Source organism: Lepus europaeus, chromosome 7 (assembly GCF_033115175.1).
Source record: "Lepus europaeus isolate LE1 chromosome 7, mLepTim1.pri, whole genome shotgun sequence".
Classification (NCBI taxonomy): Eukaryota; Metazoa; Chordata; class Mammalia; order Lagomorpha; family Leporidae; genus Lepus; species Lepus europaeus.
The window spans coordinates 73,082,146-73,109,221 of record NC_084833.1 but is presented as its reverse complement, the minus strand read 5'-3'; the positions used below and the strand labels follow the sequence as shown (position 1 = coordinate 73,109,221).

General features: G+C 38.5%; 1 protein-coding gene across 3 annotated transcripts in view; it reads left to right on the top strand.

Moving 5' to 3' along the window:
* DLG2 (discs large MAGUK scaffold protein 2) overlaps positions 1 to 27,076 on the top strand; it is a 2,175,716-nt gene that overhangs the window by 1,631,124 nt on the left and 517,516 nt on the right. For 2 of the 3 annotated variants that reach the window (XM_062196791.1, XM_062196792.1), the window contains one exon: positions 26,799 to 26,954. The exons of the other annotated variant lie outside the window; for it this stretch is intronic. In XM_062196791.1, the coding sequence (XP_062052775.1) occupies positions 26,799 to 26,954 (156 nt within the window). The remainder of the gene's footprint in view (positions 1 to 26,798; positions 26,955 to 27,076) is intronic. 3 annotated transcript variants of the gene reach the window in all.

Below are 27,076 nucleotides of genomic sequence, written 5' to 3'. Positions count from 1 at the left end.
CTTTCTCATTCTCTGCCTCTCTAACTTTCAAATAAATAATTAAATAAAATATCTCACTTAAACTTTAAGGTCAGTATTGTTCTCACTTTATGCATGTGGGAGCCTAATTGAGAGAAATTAATAACAATGACCAAAAATATTTGTGTAGCTTACTGTATGTTAGACATTCTACATACATAAGCTTGTTAGCTTTCCATCATTCATCGTTCCATGAGGTAAATCCTATTCTTATCTCCATTTTACAGATGAGAAAACTGAGGCTCAGAGCAGTTAAAAAATTGCAGAGTGCGCAGTAATTAGCAAAGCTTGTGTCTGAATGCAAACATTCAAGGATCCAGAATGCATATCATTGACTTCAGTCAAGTCGTTGGTATACAACAGGATCAAGGATCAAACTCCAGAGTGTAACTCTTTTTGATGTATCACATAGGTAGAATTATTAGTTTAGTGATTTCTAGAAATTTCTCCATGCTTCAAGTATGTATTTGGTTTTTCTTTTATTCAGAAAGGCAGAACTAAACTTTTATGTGATAGCCTCTTCCCAGAAACACTGAAAACCTGTTCAGAGGAAACAATCAGCTTTGACACACTGCCAGGCAGGAGGGCAGGCCTTAATGGCTGTCGTTCTGGCTATTTTACCATACCACATATGGTTGTCTTAATGACATTTTACTGAAAGAACTTCACCGTGGTTGTGTCTCCCTGTGTGTCAATATTTAAATATCAACCCCCATCTTAGATTTTTTAAAGATTGGGTTGACCTTGAAGTGGAAGGATGTGAATCCTTTCTCATATAGCTTGCTTCCTAATGGAAATTCTGATTGTTGGAGCCTAATGTTTTGTTTGATGTCTTGTTTTGCATTAATCTTTTTCAAAAGTCCCATTTACCAGTGAACCAGTGAAACAAAGAACAAATGCAAAATGCAACAGCTGAAATAAATGTGATAGTCAAAGATTTCAAAGCCAGCTTTGTGAGTCTTTGCTCTGAATTTGTAATAGTATAAATAATCCCCCACAGCTACCTAATAATACTGCACAGACTTTTCCTGTTTTTCATTTTAATTTCTGTGATACTATATGAAGTGGGCAGAGAGATGTTATTACATCTATTTCAGAGATTTGGGCTCAGATAATGATTCCATTATTTCATCTACAATAATTAAAAAATAAGTGACAAATCCACTTTCAGTGAATGGGAAATGGAGGGTTAAGGACTCCCCTCTCCAAAATGAGATAGCATCTTGGCTAAGAACACACATTTTGAAATTAAAAAAAAGAAAACTATCTTATTAGCTGTTTAACTTTGGATGAATTATGTAAACTTTCTATGACTCAGTTTTCACACCCATGTTTATATCATGGATTACTGTTATTAGAATTAAATTATTTTTTAAAGATTTTATATATTTATTTGAGAGGTAGAGTTACAGATAGAGAGAGGGAGAGACAGACAGAAAGGTCTTCCATCAACTGGTTCAGTCCCCAAATGGCTGCAACGGCTGAAGCAGAGCTCATCTGAAGCCATGAGCCAGGAGCTTCTTCCATGTCTCCCACATGGGTACAGGGGCTCAAGCACTTGAGCATCTTCTACTTCTTTCCCAGGCCCTAGCAGGGAGCTAATTTAGAAGAGGAGCAGCTGGGACATAAACTGGCGCCTATATGGGATGCCAGTGCTGCAGACGGAGACATAGCCCACTATGTCATAGTGCCGGCCCCAGGATTAAATTATTATTAGAATTAAATTCAATGCTTAAAAAATACTTTGGACAGGGCTACATCTGAACACTTTAAATTCAATGCCTATTAAATACTTTGAACAGGGCTACCACAAAAGGAGCTACATTCAGGTTCGCCATTGTGATGATAACTACTATTACCCTTGACTGTGACTACAGGACTGACTGAAGCTATGCTCATAGCAGAGCTCGTCAGAGATGATAAAATCAGAGTATAAAGTGAATGCACGGGAATTATGCTTCCAAATAGACTAATAAAGTATAAATTCACATTATATTTACACCTGCCTTTGAGAGCAAATATTGTGGCTTGAGTTTGTGATTTAGTTACGTTTTCTTTATAGTGTCATTCATATATATATATATATATATATATATATATATATATATAAGAGAATCTATTCCAGGAGCAGGCATTTACAGGCTGTTATGGGCATTTGTGTAGTGAACCAGAGGATATGATATCTCTCATGTCTCTCTCTCCCTTTTCCCCACCTATTTCTCTGTGTCTCTTTCAAACAAACAAAATCTTGTTCAAAAGAAGGATCTGTTCCAAATCAGGCCTAATTTTAAAAGATATATAAAAAGAAAAGTGTATGTGTTAAACTGACTTTTTAATATAAAAATTCTAAAATTAAAATTCTGGTATGTTAAGTAAGCACAATTATATTTCTTCCCCCAGACAGCCAGACTTGCTTTGCAGGTATCATAAGACCTGTTGTGTCCATGGAAAGTGTATGTTTTCATACCTTCATGCATAGCAACACTGGTATTGATGTGTCCTAATTCCCAGTGGTAGCGTTAATTTCATGGTATCACTGAATAATATTAGATTGTACTGTGTATGGTTGTACAAAGCTTTGGATATAGTATCTATACAAGTCCATATAGTGCCGAGACTAGCCTAGCTCTTTTTAAAAATATGATCAATTTAAATTCATGAGAAGTAAGGCAAATTATGTGTGGGTAGCCATTAAGTGTGACGTTGATAGTGAGAATGTAGTCTACATGACCAAACAAAACAAGATCATCACCAGAACCTCTGTCTTCTGCAGCTTAGAGAGAAATATTTGACTAAATTCTACTTACAAATCTGTTTTTAAAATAGTCATGAGGGGCCATGACGATGGCATAGCTTATGAGTCCTGGCTGCTCCATTCCTGATCCACCTTTCTGCTAATGCAGAGCCTGGGAGGCAGCAGTTCCGACTTACATAGTTGGGTTCCTGCCACCCATATGGAGGACTGATAGAGTTCCAGGCTCCTGGCTTCAGACTTGCCCAGCCCTGGGCCATTTGGGGGAGTAAACTAGTGAATGAAGATCTCTTGTTCACTCTCTCACTGTCTTTCTCTCTCTCTCTCTCTCTCTCTCTCTCTCTCTGCAACTCTGCCCTCCAAATAAATAAAACACATTTTTAAAAATACAACCATGCACGATATAATACTATCTCAGTCAAATATAGGGGGGCTTATATTATCATGTGTCACTGAGCTATCATCCAGTGATTATAATCACCACTTTAGTTGTGTAAGTATCCTCTACTATGTTAAAACAATGACAAGGTCACATAACAACAAATTTCTCAGAATATAGCCTGTCTCTAAGTAGTGCATGATTTTATGACTACAAATAAAATGTATATATCCCCCATGCAAATATATATAATCACTGGCAAAATAATGAAGAGCACCATTTTTTACTTTTACTTTTAAAAAAGAACTTAGTACGTATATGCTATAAATATTATATTTATCAGCTGAAATTTTATCAAGTGAAAATCTTTAGGGCAATAATTTGTATTCTATAGTACTTGAAGAGATAATGCAACTCAAAAATGCGACTAGTTATACCTTTTTCAAAAAAGAGCAGTTCTACTTTCTAAAATTATACTTCTCAACTGATATCCATTGGCATCCCAAGTTATACACCAGATCTATTTAATCAAGATGTCCAGGGATGGGATGGAGACATTACTGTTAAAAACAGAACTAAAAGCCTCACAGGTAATTCTAATTCATTATGTTTTTGACTTTGGAAAATGTGTTACCACAAGTAAAAGCAAAATGAAGCACCTTTAATGCAAGCATAGATAGACGTAAATCATAGAGTGAACTGTAAAATTATAGGGTAAATCATAAAAACAGTGGGTGATCCTAACTAAGCCACTGTCAGTCCTAGTGGTATCTGCAAAGAAAGCCATGCTCCTGAGCAAGAGTTATAAAACAGTTATTTTGGGGTATTTATATTTATAATTAACAGTGTTAATTATTTTTAATTACCTATATCAAGTGTGCATTTTATATTATACACATTTTTAAATGGTACATTGCTTTATTTCCTATAAATCAAGTTATATCTGATAATGGAATCTATTATGCCTTCTTCTCCTCTCAGGTTCTCCCTAAATGCCAATTTTTTAAGATCTCAGACTTCTGAATAACAAAAACCTGAAAAAAAAGAATGTCATTAGGAAAATTCTTCCCTCCTAAATCAAAAATCTCTGATAAGGCAAGAGAATATAAAGTCTGGTTATCTACTTCAGACTTGGGGAGAAGAAAACATAGTGTCTTTTAAAAAAAATGATAATATTTCAAAAAGTATCCTGCATCCCTCTTTAATTATTAAATTGTTTCAGAAAAGCAGCTTATGCTACTACAAGTCTCTAACTCCAGTCTTCCCAGTGAAGCAGCTGTTTTTATAAAGGAATCAACTACTTCAAGATTCCTTCACCAGGCACCTATCAATTTATTTTTTTAAAGATTTATTTATTTATTTGAAAGAGTTACACACAGAGAGAAGAAGAGGCAGAGATAGAGGGAGAGGTCTTTTATCTGCTGGTTCACTCCCCAATTAACCACAAAGGTCAGAGCTGTGCTAATCTGCAGCCAGGAGCCAGGAGCTTCTTCCAGGTCTCCCACATGGGTACAGGGGCCCAAGGACTTGGGCCATCTTCCACTGCTTTCCCAGGCCACAACAGAGAGCTAGATCAGAAGTGGAGCAGCTGGGACTTGAACTGGCACCCATATGGAATGTGGGCACTGCAGGTGGCAGCTTTACTTGCTATGCCACAGCGCTGTCCCCACAGCTATCAGTTTAGAGTAGGATACATTATATCCTTATGGCCAAGATTATGTCAGAGTCAAGAGTAGCTGTTAATCATTTTGTGGACTTATTACACATGCCAAAGGCATCAAAATACAGACTGTGACAAGATAGATTGATAATTGTGATCTAACTTGCACGCCCATATTCGCTATCACCAAACTGCCTTGGATCAGTTGTGTATAACTACATGTTTTCTGTGAGAATGCTGTGGTCTACATGCCTTGCAAACAAAGAGATTTAACAATGCTCACACTGCCATATAAACTATTAGCGATTCTCATTTATTTTACATTTCCCTACTTAGTTTGCTTCAGTAAAGGATTGCATAGTGAATATTGGATTCAGAGATCTTCATTTGATGAGGCCTCAAATTCTCTGTCATCTTATCCTCTCTGAACTCAGTTTCCTTATGTAAAAAGTATCCAGAGCCGACCTCAAGATTCTTGACAGAAACCTGTGGAGTCCACTGGCTCTTTGACATTTTTGCCTTTACTTTTCATTACATCTTTTTATTATTATTTTATTATTATTACTATAACCCTCCCCGAGATTCTGTTGCCCGGTATCTGTGGTAGCTGTGATCAGAATATGTCATTCTCAGTTAGTCCCATGCACTGAATCTATTCTGAACTGGTTTGATGTAGTAGATGGAAGGTCTAGCTCTATTGTTATCCTTAAAAGGGAAAGAAAATCTGCATCTGCTTCTACTGTTACTATTCTAATAGTTCATTTAACAGCACCTCCAGTTTCCATTAGCTATGTCAGCCCATTGAGGATCTCCAACAGAGCAGTTTCCTATGAATCTTCAAATTAGTCCAGTGGTTCTCTCCCTAGTGGGATTTCACTGCCAGTCACCCTGTCCTCAGTGCAGTTTGTGCTCTTATTCCACCTACTTTGGTCAACGCCTACTTTGGTCTTATTCCACCTATACTTTGGTCAACAATGTGCAAGATTTCTCCTATCTCAAAGAAGATCATGAATGAGAGAGCCATAGGTATGTTGTCTCAAAAAAAAATGTGTTTGGTAGGAAGAAAGAGGAAGTTTGAAAAATAGTAAGGAAAAAGTCTGATGACTGTAAGGAATATGTTTTCCTTTCATCATATTTAAACACTTTTAGTCTTATTTTATTAAATACATGAATACATCCTCTCCAAGACAACTGATGCTTGCAGGAAGAAGCTATGGTGAGATCTGTTTTCTATCTTCCACATCACCTAGAATGCTATCTGATCTGTAAAAGTAGTTTTCTGCTTGAGTGCATACCATATGTGAAGTGATTTGTTAAGGCTCTGCATTTTTTATCTCATTTAATCTCATGGTAGTCCTATAAGGAAGTTTGTATTATGCCATTTTCCAGATAAAGCAACAAGATTTAGACAATTTTAGTAACCTCTTCAGAGTCACATAGGCAAGTGGCAGAACAATATTCAGTCTCCAGTGTTATAACTGCAAAGCTCATGCTCATGCCACTGAGCTCAAAGCCACCCTGCATGTCTTCAAGTGCAGTAGATGAATGATAAATGAATGAGTCAATGCATTACTAAGAACTAGAGCTGCTGTAAATTTGTTTTAATTTATCATCATTTATATAACATGATGTTAGCTAGGACATACTTCCCTTGAAGGATACTAACCCTTTACTGGAATCTCCTTAATAACTAAATACATTTGCATAACTGAAGGCATATGAGACTGAGAAATTTAAATAATAAAAATAGTAATATCTCTCTGCTTTTCAAAATAAAATGAAAATAAATAAATAATTATAAATGAAAAGAAAAATAATGGCATAATAATATAAAATCATCTTTTTATTTACCTACTATATCTCTGCATGCCTAGGTATAAATTTGGGAATATAGATGAATATAGGCATAGTACGAATATAGTGTTAAGCACTGCAAAATAGTAATATCCTGTTAATCATAACCAATTATTATTAAAGCTGCCTTTGCCACACTTCTTATTACCTATGTACCATATAGAAATAGAAATTGCTCATTATTAAAGAAAGTTTAGTCTTAGAATAGAAAAATTGATATTTTATATTTCTGGGTTTTTTAAGAATGTGTGAGTCATTGGGACTGAATTGAACAGGACTCAAAACAATGTCTCACAGTCCCTTGGAGCAGAAAAAAAAATTTAATTTTGTTTGCAGCCTTATTGAAGTATGACTGACAAATAGAAAATATGTATATTTAAGGCACAAAATGTGAGATTTTGATGTATGTAAACATTGTTTAATGATTAGCACTCTTAAACTAATTAACATATCCATTACCTCATATACTTGACTTGTTGTATGTTTATGGTAAGAGGATTTAAAATTTACTCTCTTATGGAGTAGAAAAATTATTTTTAAAAAATAAATTTAAACTACAGAAAATAGAATTAAAGAAATTGAAATCACACATCATTCTACCACTCAGATAAAACACTGTTAACATTTTGATGGCTTTTCCACATTTATATTCAGATATATGCGTATTCTTGGAAAATTGGCTTCAGACTATGTATGTAGGTTTATGGCTTTTTATTTCTCAGCTTATAGGATGAACAACTATTAATGTCATTTAAAAGTCATCTAGAAAACATGAAATAGTGGGAGAAGATGAAAATTTTATGGAGACATATTACCAAGAAATGATACTGAGCAAATTCCCTGGCATAGGCTTCCAGGCTTTTTTCTCATTATCTATTAAGTAGAATTGGAATCATACTTTATATTTTTAATATCCATAAAACTGAATTAAACTGTATATATACCATTTTAGAATACTTTTTTCACTTAGTAACATATAGTGATTATCTTTCCTGGCATCAAATTTACTTACCCAGAAATGCTATTAATGGCTATGTCTAGCCAATACTAATGAACACATTTATTTTTCCAAGTGTTTTGCTTTTACATACTGTAACAGTGACAATTTCATGTATACTATTATATTCAGTTTTGTAGGACAGATTCCTTCCTGTGAGTTTTCTGAGTTGCAGATTCAGCAGTTAATACTACCACCACTAGTATAGGGAAAAGTTCTTTGCTGCTGTTAGAAAAAAGGTAACCAGTGCTGTGTGTACTGACTTGGAAAGATGTCTAACATACAATGTAAAATTTAAAACTAAAAACAGTGGAGAACAGTCATTTGACATAGCAGTTAAGACATCCCTTGGGGTACAACATTCCATATTGGAGAGCTCCACTTCTGATCCAGGTTTCTGCTGATGTATACCCTGACAGGCAACAGGTGACAGCTCAAAGGATTAGATCCTGCCAACCACAAGGGACACTTAGATTGACTTCCAGGTTCCTGCCTTTGTTCTGGACCAGCCCTGGTTCTTGAAAGCATTTAGAAAATGAACCAGAAGTTGGAAGACAGCTTGCTCGCTCACACTCTCTGTCTCTCTGCTTTTCAAAATAAAATGAAAATAAATAATTATAAATGAAAAGAAAAATAATGGCATAATAATATAAAATCATCTTTTTATTTACCTACTATATCTCTGCATGCCTAGGTATAAATTTGGGAATATAGATGAATATAGGCATAGTACGAATATAGTGTTAAGCACTGAGAATACACACAGGAAGACAAAAGGAGAGTCAGAGTAAACAAGTAAGTTATAACACAGTGTATGCATGTGAAGGAAGTCATATTAATAGCAATACCGAGGACCTTGCAAGATGAAGAGGATGACTGGTTGCCAGATAAAATAAGAATTTCCAGTAAAATTTGAATTAAATAATGATAAACAGTAATGAATATGTCTCATGCATTAGTGACATATCTTAAAATTTATTTTTATTTATATTAAATTGGATTTTAACCAAGCATCATTTTATTAACGAAGTCTGCAAGCCCTAGGAATGGCAATAATTATGTTTTTTCATATTCAGTGAGAAGAATATCTTGAGAATTAATTCATGTCTACAGAAGTGACAAGAGACAGATGTTAAACTAGAAAGTTTCTTGCCAGATTTTCTGTTTAAATACCTGTACTAGTCATTACATTTAATGAGTGTCTTCCAAGGCCCTGTGCTAATTGCAAATCGCAAATTATTTCATCTGATACTCATAAGGCCCTAACAAGTATGTTCTATTCATGCCCATGGGGGAGAAACTGAGGCATGTAAATGAACAACTTGGTCAAGTTTACGTGGCCTGTAAAGTGAAGGGGCTAGAGCTTGAATATAGATGGTCAGACATGTAGTTTTTTTTCTTTATTCTCGACTGCCTTTAAGATCAAAGCTGCAATTGTCAAGATGAACAAGAAATCATTAGATCCCCAAGAGAAAGGGGGCTGACAGTAAGATGCAGTAGGTTAAGCCACCGCCTGCAATGCCAGCATCCCATATGAGCACCACTTTGAGTCTGGGCTACTCAACTTCCAATGTGACTCTCTACTAATGCACCTAGGAAAGAAGCAGAAGATCGCCCAAATGAGTGCAAGGACCCAGCTCCTGCCATGACAGCCATCTTTAGAGTGAACCAGCAGATAAAAGATTTCCTCCCTCTCTCTCTCTCTCTCTCTCTCTCTCTTTCATTCTCCTACTCTATCACTCTGTCTTTCAGGTAAATAAGGAAATCTTTTAAAAAGTAGTACTGATACACCCAGTTTTGAAGTTGAAAATCCATGCTCAAAACCCAGCCCAACCACTAACAAGTTAGGTATATGAGGAGGGGAATCTTTTTGTCTAGCCTTGCAGATAATAATATTGCATATGTCTTAAAATTCATGAAAGAATTACATATATGCAAAATATAAAGTATATATAGCACAGGGCCTGTCTCATAGTAAGGTACCAAGATACATGTAGGTTGTTATTAATATTTAAAATAAATCAAAATTTTATATTAAGTGGCAATCACGAAGAAATATTGTATTAGCATTTAAAAGGATAATTAATCTGCAATTAGATGTATCTTGGAAGACTATGAAAAAAGTAATAGTAAGACTCTGAAAGAAACCAAGAACTACTTAAAATATAGGGTTTGAATAAAGGAACAATATATGTAAATTTTAATATGTGAGACATGAATGCTAGGGTATTTATGACCTCAGTTCATGTCTTGATCTGAAATGTAATATTGCTTCTTTGCTAGAAGTCTTCAGAGAGAGCCAGGCCATGCTATAGAAATCTCTTGTTCTTATGGATGTTGTTATCTTTCTCTCATGGCCACCAGACAACCTTTATAACTTGCTCACAATAACAAGTCCAGAAAAGGAAATGGTAACAGTTGTAGGAATTCAAGGAAAATATATCATTTCAAGAAGACGGGGAGTATATCCATTTAAATGATTTGGTTAAAGTCAGCCTGTCTTTCCCACTGATAAGCACAAAACATATTTAAACATTAATTTTCCTTCTATGGAGCTGATGCTATAGTCAAGCTGAGCTTCCATTCAGTTCAAAGCATAAAAGTCTGTTCCATATGGAATCTATATTAATAATGTAATTGGAATACAGTAGTATGTAGCCAAATAAACTTTTTGCATTCTACTTTAGGTGATATCTTTTGGTTAGACATATTCAGAAATTCTTACAGAAGTGTGAACTTTGAAACTCAAGATCTTACCAGATTTGGCAACCTTTATTTAGTTGTTATAGACAGAACCCATCTTGGAGGTTCTGAGGAAATAAAGTTGTAGTTTCAGAGGTGGGCTCTATATTTTGTAAAATGATGCTTTCACATATGGCACACAGAAAGAAATCCTAGGTGATCTTAGCTTTGGACCTTCTCTTTTCTTTCAGAATCATTGTGATGCTTCCCACACTTCCTTTTTCTTCTCTTGTTTCTATTTTTCTCTCCAAAAGGAATGAGCTTACTTTCTTTGTCTATACTGTCTTTGAATAGTACTGACTGCGAATATGCAGATATGACAGTGCACCCAACCTGTCAAACCTATGAATCCTTGTGGGATGTCCAGCTCACTTCAGACATTGGTACCCTGCCTACAGCTCTACCAAAGGCCAAGCCCATAAACAGCAGGTGACTCATCCCCCAGGGCCTGAACTGAATGGACAGGGGATGTATTTGACACAAAAGAGGCTAATCCAGAAGTTAGTCAGAAACCAACAACGTGGTGCACTTGTAAAGGTCAACTGAATCTATCAAATTCTTTCTTTCTTAAAAATAAGGCCAAATAATGTAACTATCAGTGAAAGGTGAAGCTTTAACCATAAAGGAGGTCCGAGGGTCTGTCTGGGTGCTGGGCAAGCTGATGTCATTGGAGAGCAGAAACTAAGAGCAAGTAGAAATTGTGAGCTAGAGCGCATCTCATTTATACGTTAGTGGCTTACAAAAGTGGTGGGAGACCGGGTTCTAGTCCAGGTTGGGGCACTGGATTCTATCCCGGTTGCCCCTCTTCCAGGCCAGCTCTCTGCTATGGCCCGGGAAGGCAGTGGAGGATGGCCCAAATGCTTGGGCCCTGCACCCACATGGGAGACCGGCAGACGCGCCTGGCTCCTGGCTTCGGATCAGCACGATGCGCCAGCTGTAGCCTGTAGCGGCCATTGGAAGGTGAACCAACGGCAAAAAGGAAGACCTTTCTCTCTGTCTCTCTCTCTCACTATCCACTCGCCTGTTTAAAAAAAAAAAAAAAAAAAGACAAAAGTGGTGGGAGAGAAAAGGAATAGCACAAAAAGAAAAGGTGTTATCTTGAAGGGAAAGCTTAAACTATCCAGCTTGTTAGATCTCACCCTTCCTGATCTCGGACTGTAGATTTTCTGGGGTCCCATGCACATATGTCCTATGTAACTTGAAAAAGTCTCAGTTCCTGCCATCAAATTTCCTTATTAAGAAAAAGTTTGCTTAATAAAGAGGGGCCATTTTGCCTTATGTGTACCTATCTACCTTTTTGCACATCTCTCAGCCTGACCCAGAGTATGCCTTTAGTAAATATCTGTGGAATGAGTGAATGAATGTATAAATGAAAGCTCAAAATGATGTAACTCCTTTATTTGAATCTAGTGAGAACAATGATAATTTGGAGGACATGTCACCGACTAGAGATATTAGAGTTGTTCTCCAGGCCCGCCTGCATTTTAGATTTTGTTTCCTACACAAACTATTAACAAGATCCCTAAATGGGGATGTTTTCAGATTCCTGTTTAACTGCATACAATGCTATTTCCATTTTCTGGATACTCCTTCACTGTACCCCTATCCTTTCCTAGAATTCCTGCTCCCCACTATGTTTACTTTCATGTCTAACTTAGTTCATTAGCTCTCCAAAATAAATAGAGAATTGGGTATTTTCACCTCCCACTGTCTCCATAGCCTCATACATAATTTTGTATTCCACTTTATTCAACAACAATAAGACATTTTCCTATAATTTAAAAATTTTCAGGACTGATACTGTGGTACAGCAGGTTAAACCAATGTTTGCAGTGCTGGTATCCCATAGGGGCACTGGTTTGAGTTCCAGCTGCTCCACTTGTGATCCAGCTCCCTGCTAACACACGTGGGAAAGCAGCAGACAATGGCCCAAGCTCCTGGCTTTGACCTGGCCCAGAGCTACTCATTGTAGCCATTTTGGGAATGAACCAGAGGATGAAAGATCTATCTCTTCCCTCTCTCTGACTTTTCCTCTGTTGCTGTAACTGACTTTCAAATAAATAAACCTTTTTAAAAATTTGTCATGAATATTAATTTTGTGGCTAACCAATAAACCATCTTGAGATATCTTATGTTCCATACCTTGTTTCCTAACTAGACTTTTGTTTCCTTTTGTTTTATTGTTTGTTTTTAGAATAAACTGTCTCTCTGCAGAAACTTTTGTGCACATTTTCAAGTTTCTTCTTTTTTTAAGATGCATGTATTTATTTAAAAGGCAAATTTACAGAGAGGCAGAGGCATCGAGAGATCTTCCATCCACTGATTCACTTCCCAGATAGCTGCAATAGCTGGAGCTGGGCTGATCCAAAGCCAGGACCCAGGAGCTTCTTCCAGGAGGTCTCCCACATGGGTGCAGGGATCCAAGCACTTGGACCATATTTCCCAGGCCACAACAGAGAGCTGGATCAGAAGTGGAAAGGCCCAGTCTTGAACCAGCACCCACAAGGGATGCCAGTACTGCAGGCAGCGGCTTTACCCACCATGCTGCAGTGCTAGGCACTAGAGATAAAACTCTGAAACAAAGGGTAATCTTACTTCCAAATCTTCTGAAATGTATTTCCAAAATCCTTTCTTGAAGTGTTGTAAAGGATTTATATACTCCATGGCACCAGCAATATGAGTGTCTTTCTCACCATACCACAAATAAATTGTGATTTATTGATTTTTTTCGGATCCTTTACTGTTTTTAAATAGGAAAAGGAGAAATATAACTTAGTTTGTATGACATTTATTCCTGGTGGGATTAAACATTTAGATGTGTGTGTCTATTTGCTTTTCATATTTTCTCTTTTGTGACTGAATGCTAATAGCCTCTGTCTATTTTCTATTGAAATGTTATAGTTTTTTCTCATTGAGGTGAATTATCTCAAAAATTTTGATAAATATATTTGAGCAGATGTTATTCACAGATTGTAGCATATTTATGAGTCTTTTTTTTACTTTAATGGTTTTAAGTTCTTAACTCTCTCATCTTTTTAACATCTCTCATCTTTTATGTGATTGCCTCCATTTATTTTATGCTTAACATTTTCTTTTCCATCAAGATGCTAGGTAGGTAACTATTAACCTGCTTTTTCTCATTATATATTTTATCCTAATAGTTCAATAAAAAAAAGAAAAACCTTAAGTAGGTTTACAAATTAAGAGTTTAGGAGCTGTCGTGGCGTAGCGGGTAAAGCCGCCACATGTGATGCCAGCATCCCATATGGGTACTGGTTCAAGTCCCAGTTGTTCCATTTCCCCTCCAGTTCTCTGCTAATGCACCTGGGACAGCAATGGAATATAGTTTGAGTGCTTGTGGCACCTGCACCCATGTTGGAGACCCGGAGGAAGCTCCTGCCTCCTGACTTCAGCCTGGCCCAGCCTTGGGTATTGCAGCCATTTGCAGAGTGAACCAGTGGATGGAAGATCTCTCTCCCTCTCTCTCTCTCTCTGTCTCTCTTCCCCCACCCCCCACCTTGCCCCGTGACTGTATCTTTCAAATAAATAAAAGTAAATCTTTTCTTTAAAAAGTTTAAGTGTGGCCGGCGCCACAGCTCACTAGGCTAATCCTCACCTGCGGCGCCGGCACCCCGGGTTCTAGTCCCGGTTGGGGCGCCAGATTCTGTCCCAGTTGCCCCTCTTCCAGGCCAGCTCTCTGCTGTGGCCAGGGAGGGCAGTGGAGGATGGCCCAAGACCTTGGGCCCTGCACCCCATGGGAGACCAGGAGAAGCACCTGGCTCCTGCCTTCGGATCAGCGCGGTGCGCCGGCCGCAGGGCGCCGGCCGTGGCAGCCATTGGAGGGTGAACCAACGGCAAAGGAAGACCTTTCTCTCTGTCTCTCTCTCTCTCACTGTCCACTCTGCCTGTCAAAAAAAAAAAAAAAAAAAGTCTAAGTGTTTAAATACTAGAATAGGACACAGTGAACCTTCCTGAAATAATTCAAATCCATGCCACAAAGACCTTGATCCGATCCCCTGCATTTCAGATAATATTTGTTTCAGTATCTTTCAGAAGACCAGAAAAGTACCACTGCAATTGGACACACTCATACACTACCAAAGTATAGTGATCCCGCTTGTCTGTTACAATCAGCATTCTCAAGGTCATCAACTTTCCTCTTATTCCAATAAAATATTCCATGACCCCATTTAGAACAGACTGCCATCAGAGGTCTTAATTTTATTGAGAGCTAACCTTCTTTTTGAGGAAATAAAATATCTTAATAAGTCAAAACTTTCTAGATGATTTAAATGGTGCAGCTCTAACTCTGCCCTTTCTCTCCTCAATAAACAAACATAATAAAAGTGAGAGTGATATTTATATAAGAAAAATGGCTAATCAATCACAATTTCTATTGTTTGAAAAGCAAATATTTGCAAATTATGGTACCTAGGCTATTATTAATAACAAATTACTTATGACCCAACAGTGTGATATGACACCACATCTATCAACCACACAAGAAAAACAAATCAATACAAAGATGCAGACACAAATCAGAAGTTGGGAATTATATATGGTTAAGGGCAATAAAAATAATGAGAAATTTAGAGAAAACAGGTATAAACCTTTAGGACTATGATAGAAGATTAAGTACCTGTTCGCTACTAGGTGCAAAAGTGAGTCTTTAGAAGGTACCATTATGCAGAGCCTTTTGTGATAGGAAAAGCCAATGATTGTTACTTCCTTTGTTCAGCCCTTTTGCAAAGAATTCATATTACTTGAAAATGTTATTATGTGAACTGCCAGATTCTGAGTGAGTGGGTACAGCATATGTTGTCTACGTATTCACACAGAGGAAAGCAACATTCTCCGAGGCTATGCGCCTTTGCAAACTTAAGTGTCTGAGACAATCAAGATAACAATGGTTGCTATTTGCTGAGCTTCCAGTGAGTGCCATGCACTGAGATAAGTGTATGAAGCACAGTCTCTATTTCTCATAGCCATTTTCAAGTTAATCCTATTATTCCCACTCTTCAGATGAGGATATTGAAGCTCAGAGAAGTTAGGAAATAGCAAAAGGTCAAACAAGGTAGAATTGAAAGGTCCAGTGACCAAACTAGCTTGGTTTCTTTGTAGTTACAATGCTGCTTCAAAATTTAGCTCTCTGTATAATTTTATGTCATATAATTTTGCTAGTATTATTACAGCTATTTACTGTGATTACAGTTTTATAAATGATGAAGTTAAATCTGGGGAAAGTTAACTTAGTATGGCACAAATAGCCATCTACTCCACAGGCCCCAGTGGAAGTCCTTGAGAAGCCAGTCTGATGGTGCTTAGAATTTCTGGAGGAACCTGTTCTTGTAAGTCATCTAGACCATCCTCTCAGTCAGATTTCTCAATTTCACACTTTAAGTCCTTTATAGCATCTTCATCAAGTGACATACTTTTCTGCTTAAAGGTCAGTATAAGAGAAGTCAGCCTCAGTTGTACTTTGGAAATTCATATTTATTAAATAAAAGTTTTAAAAAGCCAATAAAAAACAAATTCTACAAGTAAGAACAACACATATTTAAGCATTTCATATGAAAGGAAAACTTTATCTCAAAAACTTTTGTAACGAGTTTGGTTTTGTTTGTTTTTGGCTTCAGAGTTGCACACATTTTTAAAGAAAGACATAAGACATTTCTAATAAGTTGTTTTCAAAGATTTACTTTAAATCCTGTATTTATTATTTAATAAATTGCTTCCTCACAGTAACAGAAAAAAAAGAAAAAAGAGAAGTCAGCCTCTTCCTTAATCACTATGGTTAAGCCACATAGTTCAAAGCCTGATCTCTTTTATCCCCTAATTACTTTTAGGGCTTCCCCAAATTCTTGCCTTAAGACCTACTAGCCCAGGCTTGGAATTCAACCCTCTTTTGTTTGGTCTTCAAAATCCTTCAACCAAAATTCTTTGGCCCAAGAATTCTATTGTTAAAAAATATTTTTCTCAAATTGTATCAAGCAATCTTACTATTAGATGCTTAGGTCTCTGAATTTATCATCATTAGTGAAGCTGGGTTCTACATTCTGTGAATATATGGCCAGAGTTGTTGGGAGTTGGGGATGGAGGGTGGGGATGTTGCTTTCCCATTAGGACAGCCTAGGAAGGCCACAGAAGGATAAGGGTTGGAGAATTGGGATGTTTTACAAATTTATCCATATCAGTCTGTCTGACATAGAGATTTATGATTAAATATATATATATATATAATCCACATTCCTCCTATGGTAATTTTTGACTCTTCCCTTTGTAGTTCTGGCTTATGAAGAATAAAAATACTGATCACTTTTCATTCACAGCTCTTCTCATTTTCTATGATAGTGTTTAATTTGTAATTTCTTGCATTCAAAAAAAGCAATAGATAAACAAAGATAAGTCAGATTTGGCTCTGATCCTCGGAAAGCTAATAGCCTAGAGGAAGAAAGAGCCCTGGGAACCAAAGAGGATGTATAATGAGATGAGGTCCCTGTCTACAACCACCCAAGGACTTTGAGAGCTGCCCCTTTGCTGGGAAGTAGGAAAACTCAATGAAGTATGAGTCAGCCTTACTGTTACTTTTAAGGAGTTGTATTCCATTAATTTTGTACCTTCAGGTGCTACAGAGATGAAGAGCCCAATGACAGTCATCATGATGATTGTATTAAACATTTATTGTCTCTGACATAGGGCTGGTACTTGAATGTGGAGCCCTTATTAGCTGTAAAATTTACAAGGAACATTCATAAAAACCTGTAACTGAGATAGTAATATTTTAATTCAATATTTTAAAAAACTAAAATGAATGCAAAAGAATCAATAATGAACAAAATATAAAAGTTTTAAAAATGCTATCAGTCTGGTTTTCATCTCGGGTATTGTGGGATTATGTAAAGGTCAAGGGACTATGTCCCTGAGTAGCACTGTCTAAAAGAGATGTACAACAAATAAGGTGCCTCTTTTGTTTTCATTATTGACTGCAAACAAAAGATCTGACTTAAGTAGTAGTAAGAAAATAGGATGGGAGGGTGATTTTCATTATAAGGCTGATGTCATATGAGAACCATCAGAGAAATTCAAAAGCATCAGCCATAATAGCCCCCCCTAAAAGAATGAAGCCAGAATGTTATTCTAGATTCAAGGAACCTCTAGACATTTTAGCAACAAAATTTCATGGTGCTTCTCTCTGGTGTTCTATAATTAGTGGGACACACCTACAACTATCCTCTACATGTCTGCATCCCTTCTATATGTTACTAACTGGTAATTTCTTCCGCCTCTTCATTCGTATTTCATAGAAGGATGTGATTGGCCTAGTTTTTTGTTTTTTTTTTTTTTTTTTAAATCATGAATCCTACTATATAGGTCATGGCTAAAAACCTCAATCTTGGTCCAGGGGTTCTAAGTGCCTTTGGCTAGGGATGGGACTGACTTGAGTAAGAGTCAAGTGAAGCAAATGGGAAAGGGCAGTTGCAGGCAAAGTAGTTTTTCATAGAATAGGGTGTAGTAAAAGCACATCACAAAATACTAACATTGTGGATTAGCAATTAAAAATGCCAAGGAAGCAGAACAACAGCCTGTGCTAATGGAGTTCAGAGAAAAGAGAGCTCACCAAGGGCCAATATGTGCTAATTATATATTATAAGAGCCTGCAATTATAAACCCATAGATATGCAAATAAATGCTGATAGATCAGCAGAGGGGACTAAAAAGCCATTTGTCTATGGCCCCTGATAAGTGAACAGAGAGATAGATGATTTGTTTGTAAATTCATTTAGAGAATGCACTAATGTCTTCAGCTAATTTTCCCTCTTTTGGGGGTGCTCACAGGAAGAAGGGAGACAGTAGGCACCTGGGATTAGATTTCCATATTCATTACCTTCTCACCTAGGTGATTCCAGGTGCCTGTAATAAGATAATCAGGTCTTTTCCATGGTGACTGGCTGATTCACACTGCCAAAAGTCATTTCCCACTGCATCCTTTACTGAATAAATAAGAAGTGATGGTGGCATCTGCCTGCCACCCAGATCCCAGTGACAGCTCATAAATTGGCATTTCTTGTCCGTCTGGCAGAGAGGACATGGAGAATATAGCTGCAGGGAAGGACTCAGAATGCCCACCGCCAATACTAGACCTGGTGCTCAGGACTGGGAAGTCTTGGAGGAGCACTGTGCCCACAGGTCGGCTCCCACAGGGACAAGGTTGGTGTTGAAGTGCTAGACTCCAGCACACATCAAGCTGTTCTTCCCTCTGAGGGCAGATGAATCATGTGTTATGTTTTTCTATTATGCCGTCACAAAACGCACCAAACACTGGAGTAAGGGAAAGGGTTTATTGGGGAAAACCCAGCAGAACGGAGGGAAGGGGCAAAGAGGGAAAATGAGAGTAAGAGAGAAAGAGAAGAGAGGATAAGAGAGAGGGGAGTGAGAGAGGAAAAGAGGAGGCCAGAGAGAGTGAGGAGAGAAGAAAGCAAAGATGAGAGGAGCCAAGAGAGCACATGTTCAGGGAGAGCACATGTTCAGGAACAGGCTCTTTTAAACTTTGCCCGAGGGTGGGCAGGGAAGCAGGAGCAGGGAATCCCATTAGGATGGGGGTGGAGCTTGACACCAGTGGTTGGGCCATGTGGCCACCTGGCTTCCAGCAATGGTGGGGACGGGAGGGGGGGGGCGGGGGGGGTGGAGCCAGGGCATAGGATGTAAATCAGGGTGTAGATCGCGCCATAGATTAAACTGCACCAGTTTCCTAACATTAACCCCTTTCATTTTTTATAAAGCAGGAGTTGTATGGGATTACATTGGTCCCAAAAGTCCAGGAGGGGTAGAGGGATGATGATCTGTCTTTAGAGCTACTTCCTGCTGACATGTAACATGGGACGATGTCTCAAGCCACTGTCTCCTGGGTGGGGAGCTGAGTATATCCCTCTAGCAGCATTTGGTTGACAGCCTGGTTGCTGAAGGCCTTGGTTCATTCCATTATCACCTGCTATAAACACTTAAACAGGTACTGTAGTATATAAGTCAGAATAGCAACCAATGATCCTAAGAGTGGCATTAACCACATAGAGGAGAGGAAATGGGGGTTGGAGGGAGCCTCTAGACCTTTGTGAGGACTATTTGATGGATGTGGCTTAAAGCTGATCCCAGCCAAGACTTGGAGAAAAGCCACTCATCTTTGTGGATTGAGGCATTTGTAGAGAAATTCTGAATAATCATACAACATTAAGTGTGGGAGAGGACCATCAGTACACACATGTTGGGAGTAGAGCCATTGGTGTTAAAGTAGAGGCTATGATTACAAAGGAATGAGGCCCAAGTGGGCTAGATACAAAAGACAGAGTCATCATTAGAGAACCTAAGAAAGGTGCCGTCCAAGCCACAAACAAGTTCTCCAAATGAGAGGCAAATAGAAACCCACAGAAGGGGCTTGACAACAATCTGGTGGGCTTTAGGCCTCGCAAGTTGAGGCCCAGACTCATCCATCTCCTCACACAGGGCACATCCCAAGGGAGGTGCGAAACCCCCTGGTGAAGGCACCCTGCTGACCTCCATCACCCCGCCTGCCTGGGAGGAGAGCTGGCCAGGCAAAGGCAGATGGCATCACCAACAGGAAATTTACAGTTCTGCCCACAATGCCACTGACCCTACTTGGCCGTCTCCTCTCAGCAGCGGTGGTCACCCTGGAAGCCGGGCCGAGTGAAGGACCCTCCAGCCTAGAGCTAGCAAGATCTGTGGCTCTGACCTGGTTGTCCTTAGACTCCAGGGCAGCTCCATTTCTAGTGATCCAACTCCTGGCAGAGCTGCCAGAGCTCTTCATGAGCCGACCTCTGATGAAGCCCAGGCTTACCACATTGAAAGCCACTGCAGTGGACTGGCCTGCCAGGTCTCCCCAATGGCAGATCACAGCACAGAGCTACATTCAATAGGCCTTCCACCTATCTTCACATTGCTTCTGATGCCCAGTTTTTTCCTCCCGGTCCTTGCCAAAGCAGACCAGAGGATGCAAGTCAAGGGGGTGTCCAAGTCCCATCTCTAATCCTGGTGACCTAAACTGCAAGTCTACAGTTACAGACTTGCTATATAGTGGTTCATGTTGAGGCAGATCCAAGGCCCATGAGGAAAGCCACGTCCCTACTTCAAAACTTTCTCTCCCCTTGGTCTGAAAGGGAGGTCTTCCCTGTCTACTATGCTGATGGCGAAGTAGATCTAGCAGTAAAATTACAACTTAAGCTTTCATTTTGGCTACGCCACTACAGAAAATGTCAGCCATCCCTCCCACAAGATCCAAAAATCAAATTGTGCACCCTGGAGAGTCCCTCAGAATAGAATAGTTTCCTACCTCAAAGAGAACAGAGAAATGAGAGAACAAGTCAGGCTTAGAATAGAGAAATGAGGGAGCCAGTCCCAGATCGTTTACTGACAATAGCAATATCAAATGAAAACTTAGCAAACAGTTTCAACCATTAGATAACAACTTAAGAAAACATTTACCAGAAGGTCCAATGCCTTCTATAAATTTTAAGAATACATGTATTTGGAAACATCTCTTAAATATCTAACATGGTGTAGCTTGTTTAACCAGCAAAATCAAGCACAAGCATATAAAATGTTTTTAGTTTTTTTCCACCAACAAGTTTAAAACATCTGATACAGAGATTCAGGTCACATGAATTAAAATGTATCTTTGAATAATTTTAGCTGTTTAAATTTATGGGCAATCTTTTATCTACAAGCCAATTAAAATAAAATTCTTAATAAATTTTTCCATGCATACATACAATATGTATACACATACAACATAACATAATAGAACAATATAGCAGTTTTAATAATAGCTTTTTAAAAATCTAACTCCTTTTTGTAAATTATCAATTGATTCAAATTAGTTTCTGTTCTTAGTAACCTCAGTTAACCATAGTTTCTCCCAGTTAGTACCTGTAATACATTACTGGCTTCATCTGTTTACAGAGCCATCCCAAAGTACTGAATACAATAGAAGTGGCTGGAAAAAGTCCATCAGAACCTATAGGACAGCTAAACACAGAACCAACAAAGCTTTAGTTTTATGAACAGCAAATCTGATATATAAAACTGGATGACAAAAGACTTTAAGTTGCCATGTTTAAAATTATAATTAAAATTATAAATTCATTATAAACTCAACAAGAGGCACTTGCTTACTTCACATAGCATTTTTGAAAGCACCTGTAGGATTTTACAAACCATTTTACCCTTTTAGGCCTCTGGGGCTTTCTCATTAAGATAACCATCATGTCTAGTAACACAAGATCATTCTCAAACGTTTGTATCAATGCCATTTAATATTATAGAAACTTAAAATTTAGCACCACTTCACATCTTGACAGTACTTCTAATATAATCCAAATAACCTGATTAGTTGGCATCTCTACAAGATGATAGACATATATGTCCTTCGATTTTTTTCAGTTGGGCCCGAACTAGGAAAACCGAAGTCCAAAATTTACTGGAAATTTCAGAGTCCAAATTCTTTGGAACTTTGATTTTTATTTTTTGAATGCCTGTCAAGGATGCCAAGAAGGCTCAAAGTATCTGGTTGAAATAAGAGTCCTTAAAATCATGAATAATACAGACCAAATTTGATCATTGTTATAAGGTGATTATTCAAATGTTTTAGAATAAGCATATATTTTAATAACCCATAGGTCTTAATAAAAACTCAGCTGTTTTCAAACAATTAGAATTTAACAGAGATATCAAGAGAACATAATAGATTACTGTAACAGAGGATCAGATTCTAATATGTCAAAGAGGAATAGATTAGTATACTTGGGATGTTTTCCATCTGCCAGTGAACATGATTTACATTTTTGAAATAACCTGTTAAAAAATCTCCAAATTAAGGCCGGCGCTGTGGCTCACTAGGCTAATCCTCCACCTGCGGCGCCAGCACACCGGGTTCTAGTCCCAGTCAGGGCACTGGATTCTGTCCCTGTTGCCCCTCTTCCAGGCCAGCTCTCTGCTATGGCCAGGGAATGCAGTAGAGGATGGCCCAGGTCCTTGGGCCCTGCACCCCATGGGAGACCAGGAGAAGCACCTGGCTCCTGGCTTCGGATCAGCGTGATGCACCAGCCGCAGGGCGCCGGTCACGGTGGCCATTAGAGAGTGAACCAAAGGCAAAAAGGAAGACCTTTCTCTCTCTCTCTCTCTCTCTCTCTCACTGTCTACTCTGCCTGTCAAAAAAAAAAAAAATCTCCAAATTAAGACAACATTTTTTATATAAGGTAACACATCAAATTTTAGCCTGAGTTACTCTAAGCAATGTACTATTTTTAGACACTTTATAAACTAACCCAAATAGTTTTTTATAGAATATAACACAATGAGTATAGAAAAGTTTACATTTAGATGCATTTATCTCATTTGCCTTTACCCAATTTAAATTAGCAGTTACACCTAAATGACTTAAGATGCTGATATTATATATCTCTACCTGAATTCAATTAAAATTAAAATTGCATCATCTAAAACAAGTACTTATTACCCATTGCTGTTTCATTGAGTACTGATTACCCGGAAACCTGTTAAAATAAATGGCGAAAATATGTTCAGCAAGTTACAAAGCAATATTTTTAAAGGTAGTGATCTTCCTAGATTCAAAGAGAAATTCCTTCAAACTCAGTGTCTAGTTACAGCTGCCTGTTTCCTAAGAACACCTTAGGCCCATGACATCATAGTCAGTCATGCACAGGGGGCTGCTTCTAAAACAAGGCGGCTGCCATCAAGTTCCCAAAGGTGAGGACAGGCCAGAGTTCAATGCACCAAACCTGATTTTCCTGTCTGGCTTGCTCAGGATAAATCAAAAGAGCCATCAGAAGGGTGGGATACCTAATTTGTTTCTCAAAAAGCAGGGAGCCCAAAAGGATGGGATTACCACTCCCTTGCTATTCTTATAGTAAAACTGGAACAAGAGAGGGGCAAAAGACCAGTTGGAGGACAGGGGCTGGAGAATGAAAGCTTGGAGACAATCATTCCCAAACTGATAAGAGAGAGTAGACTTTGGGCCAGGCCTGGTTCTAAGATAAACTCCGAATTCCTGGGTGGGAGGGGGAGGTATAGTGAGCTGAGATAGTGAAAAGTTGGGCCGCAAATGTGGAAGGCAGGGGTTTTGACTTAGGCCCTTCACCTCTAGTGGAAACTTTGGAGGCCAATAGGACCTCAGCCAGAGAGCAGTACACATAGAAGGTTTAGATCAAAGATAGAAAAGCTTGAGCATATGGGATCTCCTTCCATTTTCCCGAATGCTCAAGAAGTGATAAAGATCTTGAATGTTATCAGGGTCAAACCACTCCGACTTTGAGCCCATCCCTCAGGGCCAAACACGCCACCATGGAAGGGCCACTTTAAAGATGAGTCATCCACGTTTGAGGGCTGGAGCCAATTTGAGAGGGATCATATTACTTAATCGCACGAAACGCAGTTAGAGAAAAGTTCCCATTGCGACCTGTAGAGTCAGATCCATTGATTGCAAACATCCTTGAATCCTGGCAGTCTGACTAATGAGAGAATATGGGAGCAGAAGGCGGGGTCGTCACCCAAGTGTCCACTGGAGCCCATGGCTTAGCCTGTAAAAGGGGAACAGAGGTTGAGTCGTCACTCACACCCACTGTGGCCTGGACACAGTGTCCATAGAGTCTAAAAGCCTTAAGTAGGAGTTGTGATTAGTGTCTAGTACTACGACTTTTATGGAAGTCAGGCGAGTAGACAGTAGAGCACAACTCAAAGAGTCACTGTGAGATTTCCCGTTCCACGTCTTCCCTCAGAATTTGGAAGGTCGATGTATGGATGGAGATCCTGGAGCATTCGGTGGCGTGGAAAGAGTTCCAGGGGTGTGTTTTGTAACTGGCAGAAATCCAGGACCCCAGAGCAGCTCAGAGGTCCCCAAAGGGAGAGCAAAGTCACTGGGGGACGCTGGATCACCAATGTAAGGTTTTCCTGGCCAACGCACCAATGTTATTTATTTCTGTTAGGCTGTCACAAAACACACCGAACACCAGAGTAAGGGGAAGGGTTTATTGGGAAAAAGCCAGCAGGCTGGAGGGAAGGGGCTAAGAAGGCAAAAGAGAGAGATGAGACTGTGAGAGAGAGACAGAGAGGAGAGAGAAGAGCAGCAAGAGGAGGAGAGGAGCCAAGAGAGCATGTGTTCAGGAACAGGTCCTTTTAAAACTTTGCCCGAGGGCAGGCAGGGAAGCAGGAGCAGCAAATCCCATTAGGATGGGGGTGGAGCTTGACAACAAATAGTTGGGCCATGTGGCCACCTGGCTTTCAGCAATGGTGGAGGGAACGGGGCATAGGAAGTAAATCAAGGTGTAGATCGCGCCATAGATAGAACTGTGCCAGTTTCCTGACATCATGAATGAATCCTAACTGACCACACTGAGACTTGGGTCCTTCAACATAACCTGTGAGAACTGATGATACAAAAAATTGAAACCTAATTAGGTGAGTAGAATATGTATGGCATCCTTGAAAGAGCCAGAGACACCCCCACACACACACTTCTGTCAATGGGGAATGCAAAAAATGAGTAAGAGATTAATTCAAAGAAACATTTTTCAGAACCTACTATGTGTGATTCTATGTTCAGACTGTAGTTTGTGTAGTGCTTACTATATTTTACACCGTATCCTACATAGTGCATACTGTATGACAGAATCCTAGGACTAATGAAGTTATTCCATACAAATATCTAGATATGAATTCTATTTTTTATGCTACTTGAAAAGAGATTCTCACTGATAATTAATTTTGTTGTCTGGTTGCAGTACTTTGTCAAGATAAGTTTTCTCAAATTTGTCAACTTTTTTTGTCTTTGGCTATTTTTTTCATCTATATATCTGCTAGATAGCAGTTGTTCTCACAAGAAATCAAATTCGATATATCTACTCTTTAGTCAATGACAGTATAAAATAAGAAATAAAAAAGTAGGGAAGTAATAGAAGATTAAATAAAGGTAAAAAGGATCCTGGAATATCAGTAACTCTATCTGTGTTGCTAAGATTTTGAATGATGAGTGCCTGAGCTTAGGCAAATAATCAATCCACTATTCTTGAAGTGACTCTAAACAAAAAAATAAGGACCTCCTTCTAAAGTCCAAAGTATTAGAGACTCCCCAAAATGCCAAATCTACTCAATGCATGAATCATATAATAATATTACATCCATAATATGGTTCCAAAAAGATACAGGTACATATTTCAAGAGTTCAACTCTAGGCAAGGTACATAGCCTCATTTTCATTGTGTTGAGTTGCAGTGTTAAAAGTGAAATATTTTTCCTTAATTCAGTTCAAACAATATAATTAGGAATTTTAAGATATGTATATTATCTAGACTTGTTTCTGAAATTTTGTCCAAAATATGGTGCTACTTAGGTAAAAGGACTAGGAGAAAATTGGTAACATCAGTTTTTTAGTCTGCAAAGTAAACAACAAAATTGAATCAGCCCTTCTAGGCAGAAAGTACAACGCAACAGAAATAACATCATCATGAAAATGTTTAACGACCTACAAGAAGTTTTTGATTCTTTCCTTCTTCTAAGGTCCTGTGCTGACAGTTTAGATCAGTAATCATTTTATGTATAATAATACTTTTAATTGAAGAAATACTGAGCTCACTAGAGCATCATAGGCTCTAAATTATATAGTAATATAAGGGTATTCCAGTGAATACAGAGTGTTAAATGGGCTACAAATGTAAGTAAACATGTTAGCATTTATGAGATGCATAATCTATAGTTATTTCTTTTTATTAAGTTTGCAACCTTAAATTTGTTAATATTATATCCTGTTTATATCATTAAAAATGACACTTGCTTCCATGAGATTGTGTATTTTTGTAACATATAAAAGAATTCCAGAGACAGATAGTCCTGCAGTGGGATAGTGTCACTCCATATCATCAGTGACATAAAAACTCTACCTTCGCCTTCAACGTTGCCTCATGATCCAAGATCCTGTTGAAGTTCCAGCCCTTATATCTGGGTTCCAGGTCAGCAGAGGAATGAAGTATGAAAGAGAAAAGTTACATGGGTCCCAGTTGAATCAGTTCCCTATAAGCCATCATCCCAATAGTCTACAAAACCCATGTGCTCAAATTGCATCTCAATTTGCATTAGACTAAGCAGTTTCACAGGACCACATCTACCCACAAGAGAGGCTGTGAGAAAAAAAAAAAAGTCTTCATTATTGGAACTGTGACCGGTGGAAAATTCTGTTTGCATTAGTAACAAGTATGGAGTGATTGAAATCACTTTGGATTTTTTACTTTTACGTATGGTAAAATGCTACTAGTTGCACAGTTGTTCTTTGTATGTGCTAACCATGCATATCTTTCTCTTCCTCTTGTATCACCAGGCCTCCGGAACCTGTTTACAGCACTGTGAACAAACTATGTGATAAGCCTGCTTCTCCCAGGCACTATTCCCCTGTTGAGTGTGACAAAAGCTTCCTCCTCTCAGCTCCCTACCCCCACTACCACCTAGGCCTGCTCCCTGACTCTGAGATGACCAGGTACTGCATGCGCTTCCTCACTTCATCTTCTCAAACTGCATGTGCTTCCACAAAGATGAATGGGGAGAATCCTCCTCTGCTCACTTCTCTTGCACCCAGCATCTTCCTCAAGGTGGAGAGAT